The sequence below is a fragment of the Athene noctua genome, chromosome 2, assembly GCF_965140245.1.
Source record: "Athene noctua chromosome 2, bAthNoc1.hap1.1, whole genome shotgun sequence".
In the NCBI taxonomy this organism is placed as follows: domain Eukaryota; kingdom Metazoa; phylum Chordata; class Aves; order Strigiformes; family Strigidae; genus Athene; species Athene noctua.
Window position 1 is genome coordinate 47,887,748 of NC_134038.1, and position 18,754 is coordinate 47,906,501.

At 36.5% G+C, this 18,754-nt stretch overlaps 1 protein-coding gene across 1 annotated transcript in view; it reads left to right on the plus strand.

Moving 5' to 3' along the window:
* The window catches only part of CCDC178 (coiled-coil domain containing 178), a 176,111-nt gene that overhangs the window by 154,653 nt on the left and 2,704 nt on the right, over nucleotides 1-18,754 (plus strand). The window contains 1 exon segment of the mRNA XM_074897732.1: nucleotides 896-1,030. Coding sequence (XP_074753833.1) covers nucleotides 896-1,030 — 135 coding nt within the window.

The following is an 18,754-nucleotide window of genomic DNA, read 5'->3' on the forward strand; positions in this document are numbered from 1 at the left end:
GTAATTTTAGTTAGGATTCTTTGCACTGAATGTGGTTCCTAGGATAAGTGTTATCTTTTCTATATGTCTATATAAAATCCTTTTTTTAAGTAGTGTCACTCTCATCTGCCACATTCAGTGCAATTTAGTGGTGTTAGATGCTTTCATGTCATGTGGTTATAGCTGGGTAGATTAATAGGAACTTCTATCTGGAAATTTCTTTCCTGTTATTGTTCTCCCTGAGCAGTTGATGGCTAAGTTAATTCTCTTTAGTTTTGTCATGCACTAAAGCACACATTGCCAAGCTATGATAAGCTTTACCCAGGGAAAAAAAAAAAAAAAAGCCCTAGTGTCCATCAAAGTCTTAAACTTGCATTTTAAACTTTGGCCTGACCTGATGTGCCATTCAAAAAGCTTCAAAAGATTATTTTTTTAAGAAAGGTTCAATATGTCCCGAGGCTATCGGTTTTGAGTTAAACTGGGTGAAGTAGAAATATTTTACTCATCAGCTTTGCAGTCACAGAGTTTGCCTCAGCTAGAACAAAACTGCTGAGGCATTTAGAGAAAATTAACCCCCCATCCTGGCAGCCAGATGTGACTGGTTTCTGATGAATGCACATGAGTGGGCTGAAAAACCAAGAGACTGTGAAATTCCTGTCAGGTCCGTACAGCGCAGAATGGGCTATTGACTGCTTTCTATATTTCCCTCCATCATTCTTCTTGAACGCTGCCATTAATTTCCTCTCCTACTCTGACTTGGGAATTTAATTTTTTTTTCCTTTTTTTTTTTTTTTCCCCCCCTCTTCTTCCCCCCGCTCCTCCCTTCTTGCCTCTCCCCCTGCCCTGACCCCCCCCATTGCCGTTGGCGTTGGCGTGGCCATTGGCGTGGCCGTGGCCGTGGCCGTGGCCGTCCCAGCTGCAGGCGCTGCGGAGGCGGCGGTACGGGGTGCTGGCGGCGCAGTGGCGGCGGCACGGCCTCTCCATCCAGGCTGGGCTGGCGAGGATCCAGGCAGCCTCTCAGGAGAACGCTCAGAAAATATTAGCTGTGCAGGTAGGTGATTGCAGGGAAGTCGGAAAGATCATTCTGATCTAGATTGAAAAGCAAATGATGGGTAGTGTGATGAAGCATTAAAACCATATCCCATCAGAGTTTTATAAATTTTTAACCTCTTTAATAAACTGGAATTGCATGAAGGATGAATTCAGTAAGTTAGCACATATACCATACCATGCGTAGTTTGAAAAAAAGGGTGAGATTAGATTTATTTCTCACAAACCTTTGAAAAGATTATTATAAATACATTGGATATAAATATTTGAAACATAGAGCGGCATTAGTATTGCTGCTCCATTGTTTTAAAAGATGTTATTGTGTCCTGTTTTGTGCAAATATTATTTCCGTGGTAAACAATATTGTCATTTTCACTGTGTTCGTATTTAATTTCTTTAGCAGGAGACTATTTTTAAGAAATATTACACCGTCCTAACTCCAGTTATACGATGACTTCCCCTTATTTCTAAAAAAGCAACACTGGGGGGTTATGAGATTTAAAAATGTTTTCCAGTAATGTCTGGTTTTTCATTTTATCACTTGTTCCCCAGATATATATATATTTACCAAGGAAAGTAGCTACTATAGAGTATAGTTTGAATGTTCTTGTTCTTTTTGTCTTGTGCTATGGTATTTTATTCATATTTCTGTAAAGCCACTCCTTTCCATCTCTTCCCATAGTTAATGGCCATAACCAGATGGCATTTGTGAAGGGTTTTTAAAAGACTTAAGTGAAAAATTTCTTCAGATTTACTCCTTGCAAAAGAAGTTAAGTTGCTGATGCAGCTTTATTGCAGTATATTCTTACAAACCTTGTTTTCTAATTTTTAACAGTCAGGCTTTGTTGTATGATTGCAGAAACAATTTTATTACATTTTAACATTTTGTAATTGCACTTCACATTTAATATCTGATGCATTAAAGTAAAATCTAACTTGAATAAGTTCTAGAATTCCATTAAACTGAATCATGATCTGATTTCAGTATCTAAGAGGATTTTTATTTTTATTTTTAAATTCCAAATTTCCATATATGTCTTATTTCTGTTAAAGATTTAGAAAATACAAGTCATATTAAAATCAGAAAGTCAATACAAAATAATTAAGGAAAAAAAAAAGCAGATTTTTTACTTTATTAATGATTTGTAATACTTTTATGGCATTTTGGGGGTGTTATATGTACTAAATTTGCACAGGTAAGCTGGGAACTACTCTTTCATTCAAATGTCTCATTTAGCATTTGCAAAACTGGAAAAGCTCCTTTTTGATTTTTGCAGGGGGATAGCTGGGATGATTTCTATTCTCTCCTGTCTTCAACTACTCCAATAGTGAGTGAAGAACAGAGGTGATCGATGTGCAGCCTAAAGCTCATGAATAATAATAGGAGTGACATAGAAGCCACAGGTGGCAATTGGTTTCCTCACACAGGAATCTTTACATTAATCTAATGTTACACAGTATTTTAATAGCTGTACTGTGAACCTCATATACAATTGAACTCTTATGTCAATAACTAGTACATGTTATAATGAATGAGTTTTGCAGAAATCCTTCACCTTAGCATAAATTTTTCCATGCATGCTGTTCATGCTGAGAAGCTGTGTCTGTAAATCTTGTCACCCTGAATAACTCAACTAACTAGAGACGGGCCTAAACTAAGCTTTTAGATGTAAGTACTGACATTTGGGGCTGCTCAGATCTGAGTAGCTCAGACCTACCAAAGACAACTTTCTGTTCAAAGTCTGGACAACATTCTGTTCCCTATCAACTTTCATTATTCATGACATCCTTTTCTGACATTCTGATCCTTTTCTGGTATTCTAATATTCTTGCTGGTTCTATGCATTTTCACTGATAATAGCTTACTATTAAAATGGTGAACAAGGAAAATACATAAAATTAAAATGGAAACTAGTTCAGCTAAGAGCAATTATCAAGGTATATTTCCTTCCAGCAACATGATATTTTATATTTTAGAGGTTCCTGGCAGCTATTTATTTATATATGGACCGGTGTTTCTCTTTTATCTGTGTTATTGTCAGATCTATCTATCCTTCTGTCAATTAAGTTCTAATATTGATGACATTCAGCATAGCAGCACACACTTCCAAAATAAAAGCTGGCAGCCATTCCAGTCCCTTCCTTTTCTCTCAGCAAGAAATACCCTGAATTTGTTATTCTTAGAGTCCAGCTCCCATTAAAGTGTGAGGATGAGAACCTGCTGCGCTGAGCAGTGTGTGAGTGTGCAGCAAAACGGTGATTCCCGCTGACGAGAGCTTGCGTCCCAGCAGCTAATACCTTGACGAGAACAAACAGGAGCAGGTGAATCACAGAGGAAGAGTGAATTAGAAGAGGCAGTAGATACAGTACATTGGCTGCCTAAGTGTTTTCTAATATTTTACAGAAGCCGTGACCTGGGTGAGATCCAAAGAGAGACTTAAAAGTAGATAATGGAGGAGGTTTTGGCCTTTTCACCAGGTACTTTTTAACTATCAACACTCCCTGGTTATACACAGCAGCAGTGTTCTGGGAGAATTATGATGTGAAAATCAAGAGCTGCCTCAGACTGGAAGACGGATTTGACCAATGTTTCATCATTACTAGTCTACACTATTCAGCCTGTTTTTAAAAGTCTAGGCTTGCCTTCCAATGGTGCAGAGAGACCATAGTGCCTGTAAAACTTTGTGCTTTAGAAGAAAGAATAGTGCCTATAAAAAGGTAACAATGCCAAAGCTATTAATGAGAAGGATGTCTGCAGTAACAAATATCGATGGAGTTAGTCATCACCTCTAACAAACACCAGAAAAAGCCAAGCTTATGGAGGGATCTCAATAGTAAAGTGCCTTTGTTAATGATAATTTGGAAAAAATAGATGCTTGAAATTAAATATCCCTAAAAATTTTAAATTAAGAGGAGAGATGGCAAGCTCCTTTGGTATCTGGTCTCTCAAATTCATTTCAGAAAGAACTACATGCAGTACTATTCCTAATTTCTATAAGCACCAAACTTGTTACCAATGCCAGAGATTTACTGCTGGTCCCCCACCCTGCTAGTTAAGTACCGAGCTGAGCTCACTGTTAATTCCAGGCATCCCTCCCAGTCACACTGCTAACACATGCCCTTGGTATGAGTGTGCCCTTGGGCTGAGCCAACTGGCTTTCGTAATTTTACTAAACTGAATGGGGGTGCTTATGCTCGTGCAACACAAGCAGTGTGTCCCCTGGAGCACGAGGTTCACATACCTGTCCCCTTTGGGGATGCTGCTACCCCCAGAAGCAGCAGCCTGGCCCCTGGCCCTAATAGACTGCCACATGCCATTACCTTCTTAAATGTCCTAGGGCCAGAATCTCAGCTTTGTCACCGTTATGTGTAAGGTAGCAAAGGCAAAGAGCCCCTCGTTTGCCTCCTTGGCTCTCTGTCCAGCCATAGCACTGGCTGTACACGTTTTTGTCTGCCTGGCCCTACCCACCAGCAGTGCACTTTACCAGGGATTCATAATCAGAACATGATGCCTTCTGGATACACCTCCTTTTGGCTCTCTATTCTGAGAAAGAAGATCAAAAAACATGCTTCAGTATGTAGCAGTAATGCATATATGCTTACTGAACTCTCACCATAGTTATGTGACTGAAGGCCATATCCAAATATATTAAAATTATCCAAAACACCAGTATGAGCGTGAAACATGAAGGCAGAGTTATGATAGTCAACCCCTAGTTGCTAAGAGTCATTAGTCTGGTTTGTATGTGGTGACAATAATTTAAAAAAAAAACCCAAAAAACCAAGCCATTTTAATTTATATTAAGCTTTCATCTCAATCAAATTTTAAAATATATACTCCCTGGTTTTTATCATGATCCTTATAGCCGTTTTGCTTTTTCAACATTTAATATTTGCATTGGAAATAGGAACAATCAACTGATTACTTGGTGTCCATGTGTTTTGTGAATATACTGCTGGCAGAATAATGAAATTTTAAAATTGAGCATTTCAATTGTGATGTTAAAAAAAGAGCTAAGAGATTATTCCATAGTAATAGCAAAGAATAAATATTTTGGCAGTCAGATCAACTGCTAGAGCAGAGATCAATGACTGAAATGATTTATACTTTCAATTTTGGCTCTTCATCTGTTTCATTTTTTCTTGTAGAGCTAAGTGCAGGGCTGTATCTGGGGCAAGACTATTTCATCTTATGTTCTACCTTTTTTGTAACCTGTTTCAAGTTTTAAAAATTCTTCTACTGCAGTCTGATTGCAACCAGTGGCAGAATTTGAAAGCTTAGAATTGCAGTGCATGAAGTGCAGTAGAAATGCTTTAGAAGTGCATGAGCACTGCTCTGCTCTTCTTTCCTTCTGGGCCGTTTACATACAGGCTTAATGGCTCTGAAAAGAGACTGTTTTTATCGATGTACTCAAAGTTCTATGAGCTCAGCTGTAGATTGCACTGACCCTTCATGTAAACTTATGTATCTTAATAGTCAAAGGACAACCTCTGTGGTAGAAGAGGTACAAAGACTACTGCTGAAGTCAGTTACAACTTTTATTCAAATTAAACCTGCATGGAGATCTCATTGGGATTTGAAGAAATGTGACAGCAATGTGGGGAAAATCTCACTACTACAGTCAGCACACTCCATATTCTATAGTTTGTTGGAGGATTTCAGTCTTCAAAAGTCCTTCTACAATGACTAAATAAATTTTTAATCCAGCAGAAAATAATAAAAGTAATCTCTTTAATTTAGGAAAAAAAAAAAAAGGTAAAACATTTTCTCCCAAAAGTGTACAGGCAAAGTATTTGCTATGTTAATGACTTCTCTTTTCCCAATAATTTTTGGAGTTTCAATAACTTGGCTCTTAAGTTCAATTAGCTATCTAATTGAGAAATGATATATGATGGCAGGTGTAGCTTTATTTGGGACAGTGCCTCTGCTTTAATCCTGACAGTCTTCAGTTTGGTCCATTCTTTTAGATGATCTATAGTTATGCCAGAATTATTTTGGGGGCCAAAGCACTAACAAAAAAGACAGTATCATTGCTATCCTCACTGTCACTTTAAAGCATTTCATATATACTTTTTCTGGTGGTGGCATGACAAAGGTACCTTTCTAGTAAATACAAGTTTATTGGCTTAAGTTTTAATAAACCTGCACCTTTGATAGCCATTCACACCAGTGCAAAGCAGTATAAAAATCAATCATCAGAATTTAGAGTTTGGAAACTTCTTAGTTGGTAGCAGTTTTACCCATTTTCACTAGGTGGAAATTGCTAAATAAGGCACAAAGGAATGAAGCATCAACCCACAGGCTCTCGCTTTGACGTCAGAATGCTGTGATTCTTTACACATTTTCTGCAGTTTTACTCAAGTTCCTTGATTATCCTGAAATCCTCAAAAACTTTCTGGCAATGCTGTTTTACTTTTAAATAGTTCCACTGTACTGGACTACACCTGTTTACACTAGAAAAGAGTTTTGATCTATTTTGTATTGTCTTTATTTGAGCAATTTTGCAGAGGTCAGCAGAGAAAGGACTGTTCTTTACTAAGGCTCTGAAACTTTGCTGAATCTACTGCAGGCATCTTAGTGGATACTGCATCTTACCAGAGGAAACGTTTCACTGTTCAAAATCTGTGGTTTTCATGGCACCCTGTTCTACCTCCTTACAGGAAAGAGCCAGTGCAGTTCCACTAAGGCCAGGACCAACTGCAATCCTGCACATTACAAGCAGGGTTTGCCCTTTTGCTTTCTGAGAACCACTCATTCTTAACTTGCTTCTTAGCTGTCAGATGGTAGTCAATTTAAGTACATCTTTTGTTCTTTAACTTATTAACACAGGTGTGTTATGGTGTCCCTCAGGGCTGATGCTCTTCAAAATCTGTAAGCCTTCGCTTTTATTTTTCTCTGTTATAGGTTGAGTTATCACCATTTATGCTGATTACACTCAGTTGTATCTTTTTTGCCTGCTGATTTCACTTTAGCAGTCTTGCTGTTTCTGCCTTGTCTTGGAGACATATGGGGTTGGATGACAGATAACTTTTCTTAAGGGGACATGGCTGCACACCTTTTAATTAGTTCTAAGCTTTTGTATTTAGTCACATTTATTAGTGGTAACCATCTAAAATGTTGAAGTTAAATTTTGATGGTTTTATTAATTTATAAAATATTTATTTTGTACAGTTAAAGGGGAATTGAGATTGTCTAGTTTTGCTTCTGCTCATGGGGGTAATGCTTCTGAGTAGAAAAATTTGTTACTTTGTTAACTGGGTTCTAAAGAAACATGGGAATCAGCATCCATTATATAGTTTCTAAAAATATATGGCTTTCCTCTCAAATGCTTACAAATAATGGATAATAACATCTGGAATTCTGCAAACTATGATCTCATGTTTTATTTAAATTCTTAAAGTTATTATTTTTATCTAGATTTTCCTAGATTGAGTTGATGACTCTGACAAGCATTCACCAAAATCTTTGAATTTACTTGCCATGTAGGTGTAGTGGCAAATACAGCTGTCACAGAATAGACATGTTCATGGAAAATAGAAATGAATAGAAAATGTTCATGGCCATTTATTTTATTGCTGCATGATGAGAGGGACCTTTCTAGTGAGAGAGTGGAAAGTAATGCCAAAATAAGCCAAATTCATAGAAGAAGTTAGAACATGCTTGATTTCTTTGCCTCATTTTCGTGATCTGTGATTTTATGTATCACACGGCAAAACTCTGATATCTTTATTCTGACATAATTTCCTTTACAATTTTTGAAGTGAAGTGTACATATAATTTGGCACAACTCGGTTGCATTTAGGGTTTTATGCCACTTATGCCTTAATCCACCAAGATTCTTATGCTTTGCATAAACATTTCATTTTTCAAAGCATCATGTCCAAAGGGTAATATACACATGAACATTTCCTGGCATGCATAGGAACACACTATAGTGACCTTAACAGTCTTCTGTGTCCTCACCTGAAAGTTTCACTATGTGAAAGTAAATGTGATATGAGTAAAATCGTTCACAAATGTGGCTGCCACCTAAAAGGTTTAGTGTATAGTAGAACAATAAAGACAAACAGTTCTGCTAGTTGCCTGTCAATGAAGGAGGCTAGAAGGTGGTCTCTGCAAACAAATGCATTAGTCTCATATTTTTAAGATTAACGTGACCAAGTCTGTTGTAGTGATGAATTATTTAGTTTGTTTGCAGGTGTACATTTTCAGTATATAATTTTTGTGTAGAAACATGTATCAGTATTTTGAGTACTAAAAATTGTGACCTAAGAAAAAATGGATGACATCTAATCTAGGAGATTTAAATTTCTTTTAACAGAAGAATTTCTAAGAGTTACATTTCTTCAGTAATCACCACCACTTACCTGAATCCATCCTTGTATATTACTAGAATAGCCCTAATTGTCCACTTTCTTATATTTTCTAACATGCACACACAGAAATGTCTTAATAATTTAAAATATCCTACTAGAAATGTATAGATTTTTATTTTTTTTTTAAAATAATGAAACGCAAGTTTCCAGATTAGAGGTTTACTACAGGTAACTTGATATCTGATTTTAACAGATGATGAGATTACTAGACAAACTTCATTTCTCATTGAGCAAGAATTATTCTCCCATTCAGGAGAAATAGAATCCAGAAATTCAGTCTATGAATTCGTGTTCTTTCCACCTGTAACTCTGATAACTTACATTTGTGGCCCAAACACTCAAAACACCAGTCAAATCTGTGGAACTAGCAAGCTTATTAACTCTGTAGGTCTTAGAAGACAAGAAGAGAGAAACTGCATGACTTCCAGCTTCTTCAAAACTGATCCACTGAGTCATATCACTGCTACAGCAATCTTTAAACCTCAGATTATTCTCTGTACTCCTTGAAAGAGAGATTCAGAGTTTAAAACTTGATGGAATAAAAATGTGCTGAAACACTGTATCATGAACTGAAAAGTTTTCCAAAAATGTGTTTGGGGTTTTTTTTGTCATCCTTGATGCCTTTTCCAGAATCTGAAGACTACTGGGTATCTATTTCCTGAAGTAGCATAAATTTTACTTTTTACTTAAATAACTAAAATCTGTGTTGAAAAAATAGGCTGAATTAAGTTTATAGAAATAACTGAGATCCTAACATTTTTCTAAATTGAGTAGCTTGGGTTTGTCATCTTAATAATTTTCTTTTAAGATTTTTTTTAACTCTAAAATTTCCGATAATATAAACCGTTATCAGCAGAATTAGTGCCAATACACTTACATGCCACTTTAACTAATGATGTAAATAACAACTGTAGTAGGCTGTCATCTGTCTCATATTCAGTAATTTATTGCTCAGTCTTTTTATCTAGTCTAAGTCCCTCTGGCTCATAGTCTCTGGTTTTTTTTACCAACACAGCGTCAGTGCTGCATCTCACCCCAGATGAATGTCAGACCTCTCTCCTGCACCTGACTCATTCCCAGCCATTTCTGCTCTCCCTTCAAGCTCCTTTTCCAGCCTTAGTCCCTGGCACTACCTACTGATTTTAATTTTCCTTTGTTCCCTTGTTGCTTCCTGAAATCCTAGCCTCTGTCTTTCTTTTCCAATCAACAGTCTCCTTCTTCCACCTCCCAGCATCCGAGACCTGCCAATTCCAGTCTCTACTCTCACCTGGCAGACCACTGACAGTTTTTCATCTCTGCAGCCCAATTTTATCTCCTCATAAACCTCCAAATCTAACTGTTGCTCTATTTTGGCTCTTGTTCTGTTACATTCAAATTGAGCAATTTCCTCCTCCTCCAGCATCTACTGGGCAAATGAAAGCACAGGCAGGACACCTCTACTCTAGGGACCTTAGGCCCACCCCAAACCACAGCAGCCCTGAGGCACTACTGCTGGAGGAGCCTTACCTATTGCAAGACGCAAGTTTGTAAAAATGTAGTTTTCAGAGCTACTGAGCTAAGCTGACATTCACCAAATATGGACAAACTGTGTTTTCAGAGCCTCTGTAATTTGAAATTTACCAAAGAAATCCTGTATTTGAGCCCAATGCCTAAATTTGGATAAACTGGAGAAAAAAAATAAAAATAACGTATCCTGTAAAAGCAAATGCTTGGCAGCTTTCATATTATGCAATACTCTCAGCCCTACCTACAGTTCAGGAGAGTCATTCCCATTATAGAAAAATCAGTTGAAGTGGTTTAAACACGAGTTGTTCAAAATCCAGCAATAATTAATTCAAGTTCTTCCTTGCAAAAATGTATAGGAATCCTTGATTCTCTTTGCAGAGCATAGCTGTCTTGGTTTGAGTAGGTGTGTAATGAGTATCTGGGAAAGCACATACACAATCATAATGTCTCAAAGCATTTTATTATGGTTCTGTAAAAAGTTTGTGGGGTTTTTCTTCCAGCCAGGTGTAACCATTTCTCATCTGTAATGTTATTTTTCTAAATCATGTTTGTCCTGATTGGAGCAATAGTACTGAATAGCAGAAAAGCCATCATTTTCTTAAGCAGTACTGGCTAAACAAGAGGAAACAGTTTGAATGTACATTATGTTTCCATCAGCTGTGCTGATAGATACCTGTACAGCAACAGAGCAGACAACATTCTAAATAGTTCCATTTAATATGAAGTGCTCTGTTTCTGAGACTTTTATGCTAAAATAAGTACACATATTTGGGTACTGTGTTGAAGTTTAAGGCCAAATTATGAGGTTTATGGTGATGATTCTCTAGCTCCTTAATGTCTCTTTTGAGACCTTGGCCAACTATGACAAACCTCTGAAACGTTGATCAGTTAGATCACAGGATTCCCTTCATAAACAAAACCATGTGCTTACTCCTTCAAAAAGCCAGTAGTACTTTTAAATGACAAGAGAATACAGCAATGAGCCGACAAGTAAGATGGTTATTCAGTTGTTATGTGTCAAAAAGAAAAGGAAATGACACTTCATAGATTTGCTTTTCCAGCAATTGACAGAAGCCTTCAGTGTGTAATTAAGAAAAGTTAAATAAAGCCCATTTTAAGAAGGCAAGATTAATGATAGGATATATGAAGTTATACTGTTGCCAAATGAGCAAATGCTTAGCTCTGATTTTATAAGTAAAAACTAAGAAATTAAATTTCTTCATCCAGTACACTGATAATACAGAGAAATGACATTTTAAATTAATGATTCAACCTTACAACATCATTTTGGGCTATCTGAAGTTTAGTAACCTCCTTCTACCCATTTTAAATATATATCAAAACACAGGTTTAATGATGAACTATTTACATGTTGAAAGCTCCTTTTTGGCAGCTCTTCTGTTTTTGTTGTCACCTGAATTAATTATGGTAGTTCAGAACATCTCTAGTAAACATGCTGATATATCATAGATTATAAACTCATCTACTGAACTCTTTTAAACATGGTTGCAAAGTAGATTATTTTATTTAAAGACAGCAGTTTAAAAATTTAGACATTTAATTTAATTATCCTCTCCCAGAAGTATAAGAAGAAATCAGAATCCTAGTGTGAATAGCATTATACTTGCATAAGAAAACTTACAGAAGCATTTTTGCCTCAAACTCAATAATTTTAGTTATAATCACTAACTATGTTTTTGTTTTACAGAACCAGTATGATTTGGAAAAAGAATAAAATTGCTTTTAAAGTACAAAAATAATTATGAACCACTTGAAATGTAATGTCTGTATTTTATTTCTCATCAGAATTCATTAGTGTGTAACATCAATAATTTAGCCCATCATTTGCCAACACTGACTTGGCTCAGTAGTTCAATCATGTAACCCTGTAAACTCACTTTCCATTAAAATGAATGTTGCTGACAAAGGATAACTAAAGAGATACTTCATTTATTAGCTAAAGAGATACTTCATTTATCAACATTTTTAAATTAGGAGTTTGGGACCACAGACACTTAGCTGGATAAATTATTCAAAGGAATCTTTGCATTAGGCCTAAAGATGTTTGTAGAATCAAATACAATGTTATCCAGAATTATAACTGCCTTTCATTTGTGTAACATGTAATTCACAGTATACTATTCCAGAAACCAACAGAGCCACCTGCAGAGAATCAAATGACCTACCAGAATGAAATCCTGACTGTCATGTGCAAAATTATAAAATGTGTAATAGTTATCCCATATTTTGATTGAGTCAATCAAGCATTTCCCACGGAAAACTCCTTACAAGAAAGTTCTTGCAACAGGCACTATAATCTTCCAAAGTTGGATCTGAGGTATTAAATGCTTTACATTATTTTACTATGCACAGCTTCTTCAAATCCAGTCCTTATCTTCTCCAAATGCATCCTTTAAAAACATGCAGGTTTCAGATGTGACATCTCAGCTTGTTGCTCCTTCAGCTTTTTTCCTATTCTTTCTTACCAGGATATTGGCTTCATTTTCTAAACTTCAGTCCTTTTTTTTTTAACATGCTACAACCTGGACATAAACATTTCTTTTTTTAAATAAATAGTTACCTGAAGCATGTGAGGACAAAGTTAGGAATAAAATAAAACCCTCTCATATCATGTCTTCTGTCTATGCCTGGGAAGATAGATCTGGAAACCAAATCCTTCCTGAGGACAAATCAGTAAACGTCTGTCACAGGATTGACATAACATGGCTGTCATCTGACTGCGGACTCTGGAGGGCTGCTGCTGGCGGTACAGAAGGAACCAGTTCAGGACATAAGCAGAAAGCAAACAAAAATGTTTCAATACCAGTTTGGTGCAAGCCACCACATTACCGTCCAATTTCCCTTACTCTATCTATCTAAGTAGAGTGTATTTTGTTCTTCTAGAAAGTATTCCTTCCTATTTATCCCTTTCTCAAACTTTGCATTGAAGGTATTCTTACCCTAGAGACAAGAACCACTCCTCCTTCAAGCAATGTTCCAATTAATTCCTGTTACAGTCTCTGTGCTCACAGGCTGTTATAAATACATTCCTATGATACCCCAGGCTGATGAATGAGGGATCAAATTTAGGTCTTCATTGGCAGTGTTCTCATGAGAAGTATCTTTTCCAAATGAATGGGATATTTCTCTGAGCCCAAGCACTGTGATAACTGAACATGTATGCGGTGGCAGTGTAGAAATATGTATTTGAGACAAAGGAAAAGATGCACTGTCGGCTAATTCAGGGGACTGAGGAGCTTTGTACAAGATCTTTTTTGTAAATTCTGGGGGGTTTTGTGAGGGCAGAATGGGGTGGAAAGGATTATGTCTTAGAGAACTACTCAGTTCTCAAGAAAAAGTCAAGAAAATGAGAACAGAAGCAGTTCTCTTTTAATAGTGCTGTACTTCTAATTCCTATAATATTCAGCAGTGCTACAAGGGTATGCAATTTGTATCCTCACTTGACTCAGCATCAGTTTTGGTGCTCCTACTGGCACTGGAGCAATAAGCTGAGAGTTGAAGACTCAGGAAGAGCAGTTTCTTTCTTACACTTAATTCTCCTCCTAAACTGTGATGGGTCACAGCAGTTTCACTGAGTTGCTTTAGCATGCCAGCTTGTCACAGCTATCGTGGAATTTTACTGGAGTATTTTAATTATCTATAATAACTCCAGAAAATCCCCTTTTTCATTTGGCACAGATTTTTCAAAGCTATGAGTTTTAGTTTTATTATGATTTCTAAAATAAGAAAACGAAAGAGTACACCAAACAAGGAGATTTTTAATGCTATGCTTCACTCCAGTTAACCTTTGGGGACTAAGAAGTCTTGCAGAACATACTTAAAACTTGTACCATTGAAATCAATAATGAAGTTAGGCTGGCTTCCTTAGGTACAGGACTATTTTCCTCAAGGTGAAGGCAGAACAATCTGAGTCAATATGCATACTCTCACTATGTTGCCTTGTAGTTAAACTTTTATTCTGAGAACTAAAATTACATCTGTGTTTTTTTGATGGCCTAAGAACAAGGCAGACTTTTGTAAGGCAAGGCACTATCTTTTATTAGACTGGAAAAATGACAAACTTTTGAGTACACAGCCCTTCCTGTTAGCATCATTTCTTCTGTCTCTGATAACTATCTGGGAAGATGTTGAGCATTACATTCTCAGTTTCAGTGATACATCCACTGATAATCTAATTATCACTCGGTTTAAATTATATATATACAATTATGCAGCAAAGACTTCCACCTGTATTCTGGTCTTTCTTAGATCTCAATATATTATTTAACTCACTGTAATAATAATTCTCCACATTTTTGTAGTGACTCCTTTGACCTATACAGATGTTGAGTCTATCCACTGCTGGTGTTATATTATTACCTTTCTTTTCCATTTATTTCTCATTCTTTGTAATTCCTACATCTTTCTTCTTAACAAGTAGAGTCTGACAGGGAAAATTTAGAGGAGATGAGGAAGGAAATGCTTTGACTAGATAAATCAGATTAGCATTTGATATTAGCAATCTAAAATATCATGATGCTGTCTTCTGAAAGAATTTGTAGTTTTTCTTTGTTTTTTCTAACTTTCTCAGTTCCTTATGTCTCAAAGATAAAAAGCCATTTGTTGTATTTCTTCTGTTGATCATCAAAGAGCTGAGATTTTTCTGTGTATAAACCATGAGAATTGTTCATTGTTCTATAGTCACTCAAACAGCATATAATTCTGGAGCTCAATCTGCAGTACCCTGACAGTGTCAGTGTCACCCTGACAGATACAATACTGCCCAACAGCCGCTCAGGTTGAGAATTCATGCACTTTAGTTTCGCCAATATGATTTCTACCTTACCAAGATCAACATACAGAAAAGTGGCGGGTTTGGGCTGCCATTTGATTTGGAATTATTTAAGAAACCTTTTAAGTAGACCTCTGTCTTTCAATAGCACTTTCCTATTAGGGAATACTGAAGATTTTTCCTTTTGAAAACTGAAATAGTCTTTTATTGGAGCAAATTAGGTTCAGAAATACAAATTATTTTGGAGCCCAGTCAAATTCCTTTGGGAGCACGAGAAGCCTGTGGAGGGTGTGTGAATGCCCTCTAAAGCAGTATTTGCAGATTTATGTTCCTCCTGTATGATGGAGGCATTGGCAAGATTGTATGCTAATGTCCTTTGGGACATGATGGAGAGAAACCTGAGCAAGTAACTCCATGACTTTCCCCCTGCCTGCCACACTCTATGGCCTTGAATAGTACAAGTTGTCTTTCTGGCTGCTCAGTCCTACAGAGGGCTTTAACATCTATTTCCAGTGACAATGAATGAATTTGCAAAGTCGTTTGTGGATATATAGCTCTTCTATCTGTTTCTCGGTTAATGCAAAACCTTCCTTCTGTTTTCATGTGTGCTACAGGATCAACAGCAGAAATATGTGATGCTGTGGACACTCAGAAGCATGACCCTGAGATTATAGGGAAGTCTTCTGACATTTAGGAATGCTTGCTGAAACATGGGGAATTCTGGCAAAAGTTCTCTTCGGTCTGTTCTCATTTGTCTGTTCTGAGATAGGAAAATGTTAGGAAGAAATATTTCATATGTTTATTCTGCCCTTACACTCTTTTCTACATAGGCTCTCATCATGACCATTGCTGGGAACACAACAATGTGTTAGGTGGACCATTCATTTGACTCCATGTTGCAGTTTGTATGTTATGGTGTTATGGACAAATGAGAACCTCAACAGTAATATTGCTGGCTTCTAAGGCAATATATGCATTTTCCAATTTGACATTCACATTTTATTTATAGCCCTATCATTACTCCTGTATTTTTCTGCATACCTTTCTGATTATCTTGTTAATTTACTAGATCTTCACATATTTCAGATATTCTGCATCTGTGTCAAAAGGTGGTTTGCAGCTGTTATCCCTTTTCCCCCCCCAAGAAGCACATTAAATTATTTATTTTTGAGGAACTCTTTTCTAAGTAACTTTAAAATGTTCCGTATGAGAGAAAAAGTTTGTACAAAATGTGAATCATAACTGGATCTGTACAACACCTAGGAAGAAGCTGATTACTCAGGAGTTAATTCTAAAATACTTCTATGTTATAATACCCATCAAACAATAATATTTTGCATATCCAAACTGAAATGTCTGAGGGTAAATCTTACATTAAATTGAGCTTCAAGTGCTGTTTAGGCAGTTATTCTTTGACTACAGGCACGATGTTTCAAGAAAGGAATTTGCATGGCCAAAGTTCATTCCCTGTTCTCTTTTTTTCCATTCTTTCTTCCAGCAAATGAGTCCTCCTGGGCCTCCAGACGGAAGAATTGTTATAAAATAGTATCAGTAAATCAGTCATCAGTAAAATAATCAAGTTACCTCTTTTTAAAGTTTTTAAAGTTTTGCAGTCTGCTCAGATATATCCACATGTTGCACCTCGTTGTTCCTACAATATGTTAGGTAGAACAGCTGACAGATGAAAAGCCAGCAAGGGCTATTAAAGACCTGGGGCCTAATTTTGATAGTGTTCTGTGTTTTAAATCCATTAGTTTCATTGCAGTTATATCTAATTTATATCTGTGAAAACCAAGCAATAAGTTTGCCTTGTATTTTTCGTCGTTATTTCTAATGATTTGAGAGCTACTAGTATATGATACTGTCAGACTAATGAAGCAAACTGAAGATGAGTGACCATATTTTATGTTATTGTGTGTTTAAAATAAATGTTTTCAGTTTCTAAAATTAGATATTTTTTTTACTGAAACACTAATAAAGCATATGACTGTCATAAACTTAATTTACTTAGTAGTTGTAAAATGCAGCTTTCTTCCTAACAAGCTGAACTTTCTGAGTGAGTGGAAATTTTCCCATGACCCAGTGCTTCATCAACATGTGATTGAAATGGCAACTAGAATAAAATGAAGCACTTCCTCAGTAACAGCTATGCTGAGAATCAAATTGCTGTCCCACTGAAGTCTACAGCCTAATTTGAGAATTTATTTTACATGAATGTAATCCATTGATTTAAATCACTCATGGAAATAAGATCAGAGATGTAATGTACAGGTAGGGTTTGGGTTTTTTTTTTATTTCAGAGTGACAGAATATATCCACAGCTCTCAGTTTTCAGTTAATGGGAACTCAGATGCATGCTAAACCTTGACCTTAGACAGACGTACTAGTATCATTTTGTCAATGAGCCAGCACAGAAAATTTTCCTTTAAGACAATTCAATCTAATCTTAAATGTTTTATTAAATCTGTTTTGAAATCAAGTCAGTGTCATTAATAAACTATCACTTGATGATTAGTTTTCCCACTTGTAAACATTAGTTATTAAAAATGACATTCAGCTAAATTTACTATAAATGTTAATGTTACCTTCATTTTATTACTAAAAGACAGTAGATCAGATCCGAATAAAAGATATTGATACTCCAGACAAGATTGTTCTGGTGGTGGTTGTTTTAGTTATAAAAAAACCTTCCAACTGAATCTTGAACTGCATTCAATTCCAGAGCACCTTTAGAAACCAGAACACCAAGAAAAGTGGCACTGATTCCAGTGCTAGTTCCTTTACTGAGTGTAAAATTCAGAAAAGTCTTGGAAAGTCAAATCAGTTAGTCAATGAAACAATCTTAGCAGTGTCTCTTCCTTTTCTGTTCTCTTTCTTACAAGTTTTGTCCACTTAGATGTTTCACCCCGAATCTCATAGTTTCTGCAGTTTGGCTACAGCACCATTACACTCCAGCCTTTCTTAAGGATAGTGGCCCAGTGTATTTACTTTACATTTACGTTTACATTTCTGTCCCCACATTCACAGGCATACATCACATTCTCCCATTTTTATACTCTGGAGAGCACCTCTCTAATGGGATGCACTGCTGCAAATAGTCCCCAGTTTACTCCAGATATACTGCATAACAAACACACACAAAGAATGATAATTCTATGTCAAGAGTATTGGAGAAGGTAGCCCAGAAAGGCTGATCCTTATATGTGAGTTGGCCTCAGGATCAAGAAAGTCTCTGGCCCTAGTTTCTTTAGCAGGTATAATATTGCCAGTGTTTGCCAAAATACCCTTTTCACACTGTATGTTGTCACAGGAAAGGGAGGAAAAGACAATTGCTGAGAATGAACCCCAGTGTTAATGGATGGATGATGCACATTGTGGTTTTCACCCTTGAAATTTTAATTCTTGCTGCCCCTTTGGAAAATGAATGTGAAGAAATGGTGTAAGGATTATGCTGAGGGAAAAGAAGATATAACGAAGGAAAGAATGAACAAGCCCTTCCAGAGCAACTTTCTAGTGCATAGCATGCTTTGTATAGAAAGGAGCCTATTGCCAGGGTGTTTTCGGTTGTTGCAAGTCTTTTATGTCAGCCATTCATACACATTAACCTGTATCTTTAAATGCATATAAAATCTGTTAAAAGTTGGACATCTTTCCCAATTATGTATTTATTATCTGTAATGTACCACATAAGGTTAATGTTGCAGGAGGTACTCATTTGGACGTCTGCATTGCTTTGTGGTTGCTTTGTCTGTGTATCAACCTGGTCATCTTTGGTTGCTCAAGAAAAATTATCTCAAGAGTGGTAGATATGGCCTACTCAGTCCAGTGTCCCTCAGAAGAGGGTACCAGCTGCTATAATCTGAACAATATTTAATGCATGATTCTTCTTCATTCAGCCAAGTTCTAGAGAAGAACAGGACAGACACATACACATATTTAACATTTCATACTGGATGACTTCAAAAACCTCTCTGCTCAGCACACAGAATTTATATTTGTATTTCTGAGGCTGCCTCTATAGGAAGTCTAGATGCTTAAGTCCAGTTCTCT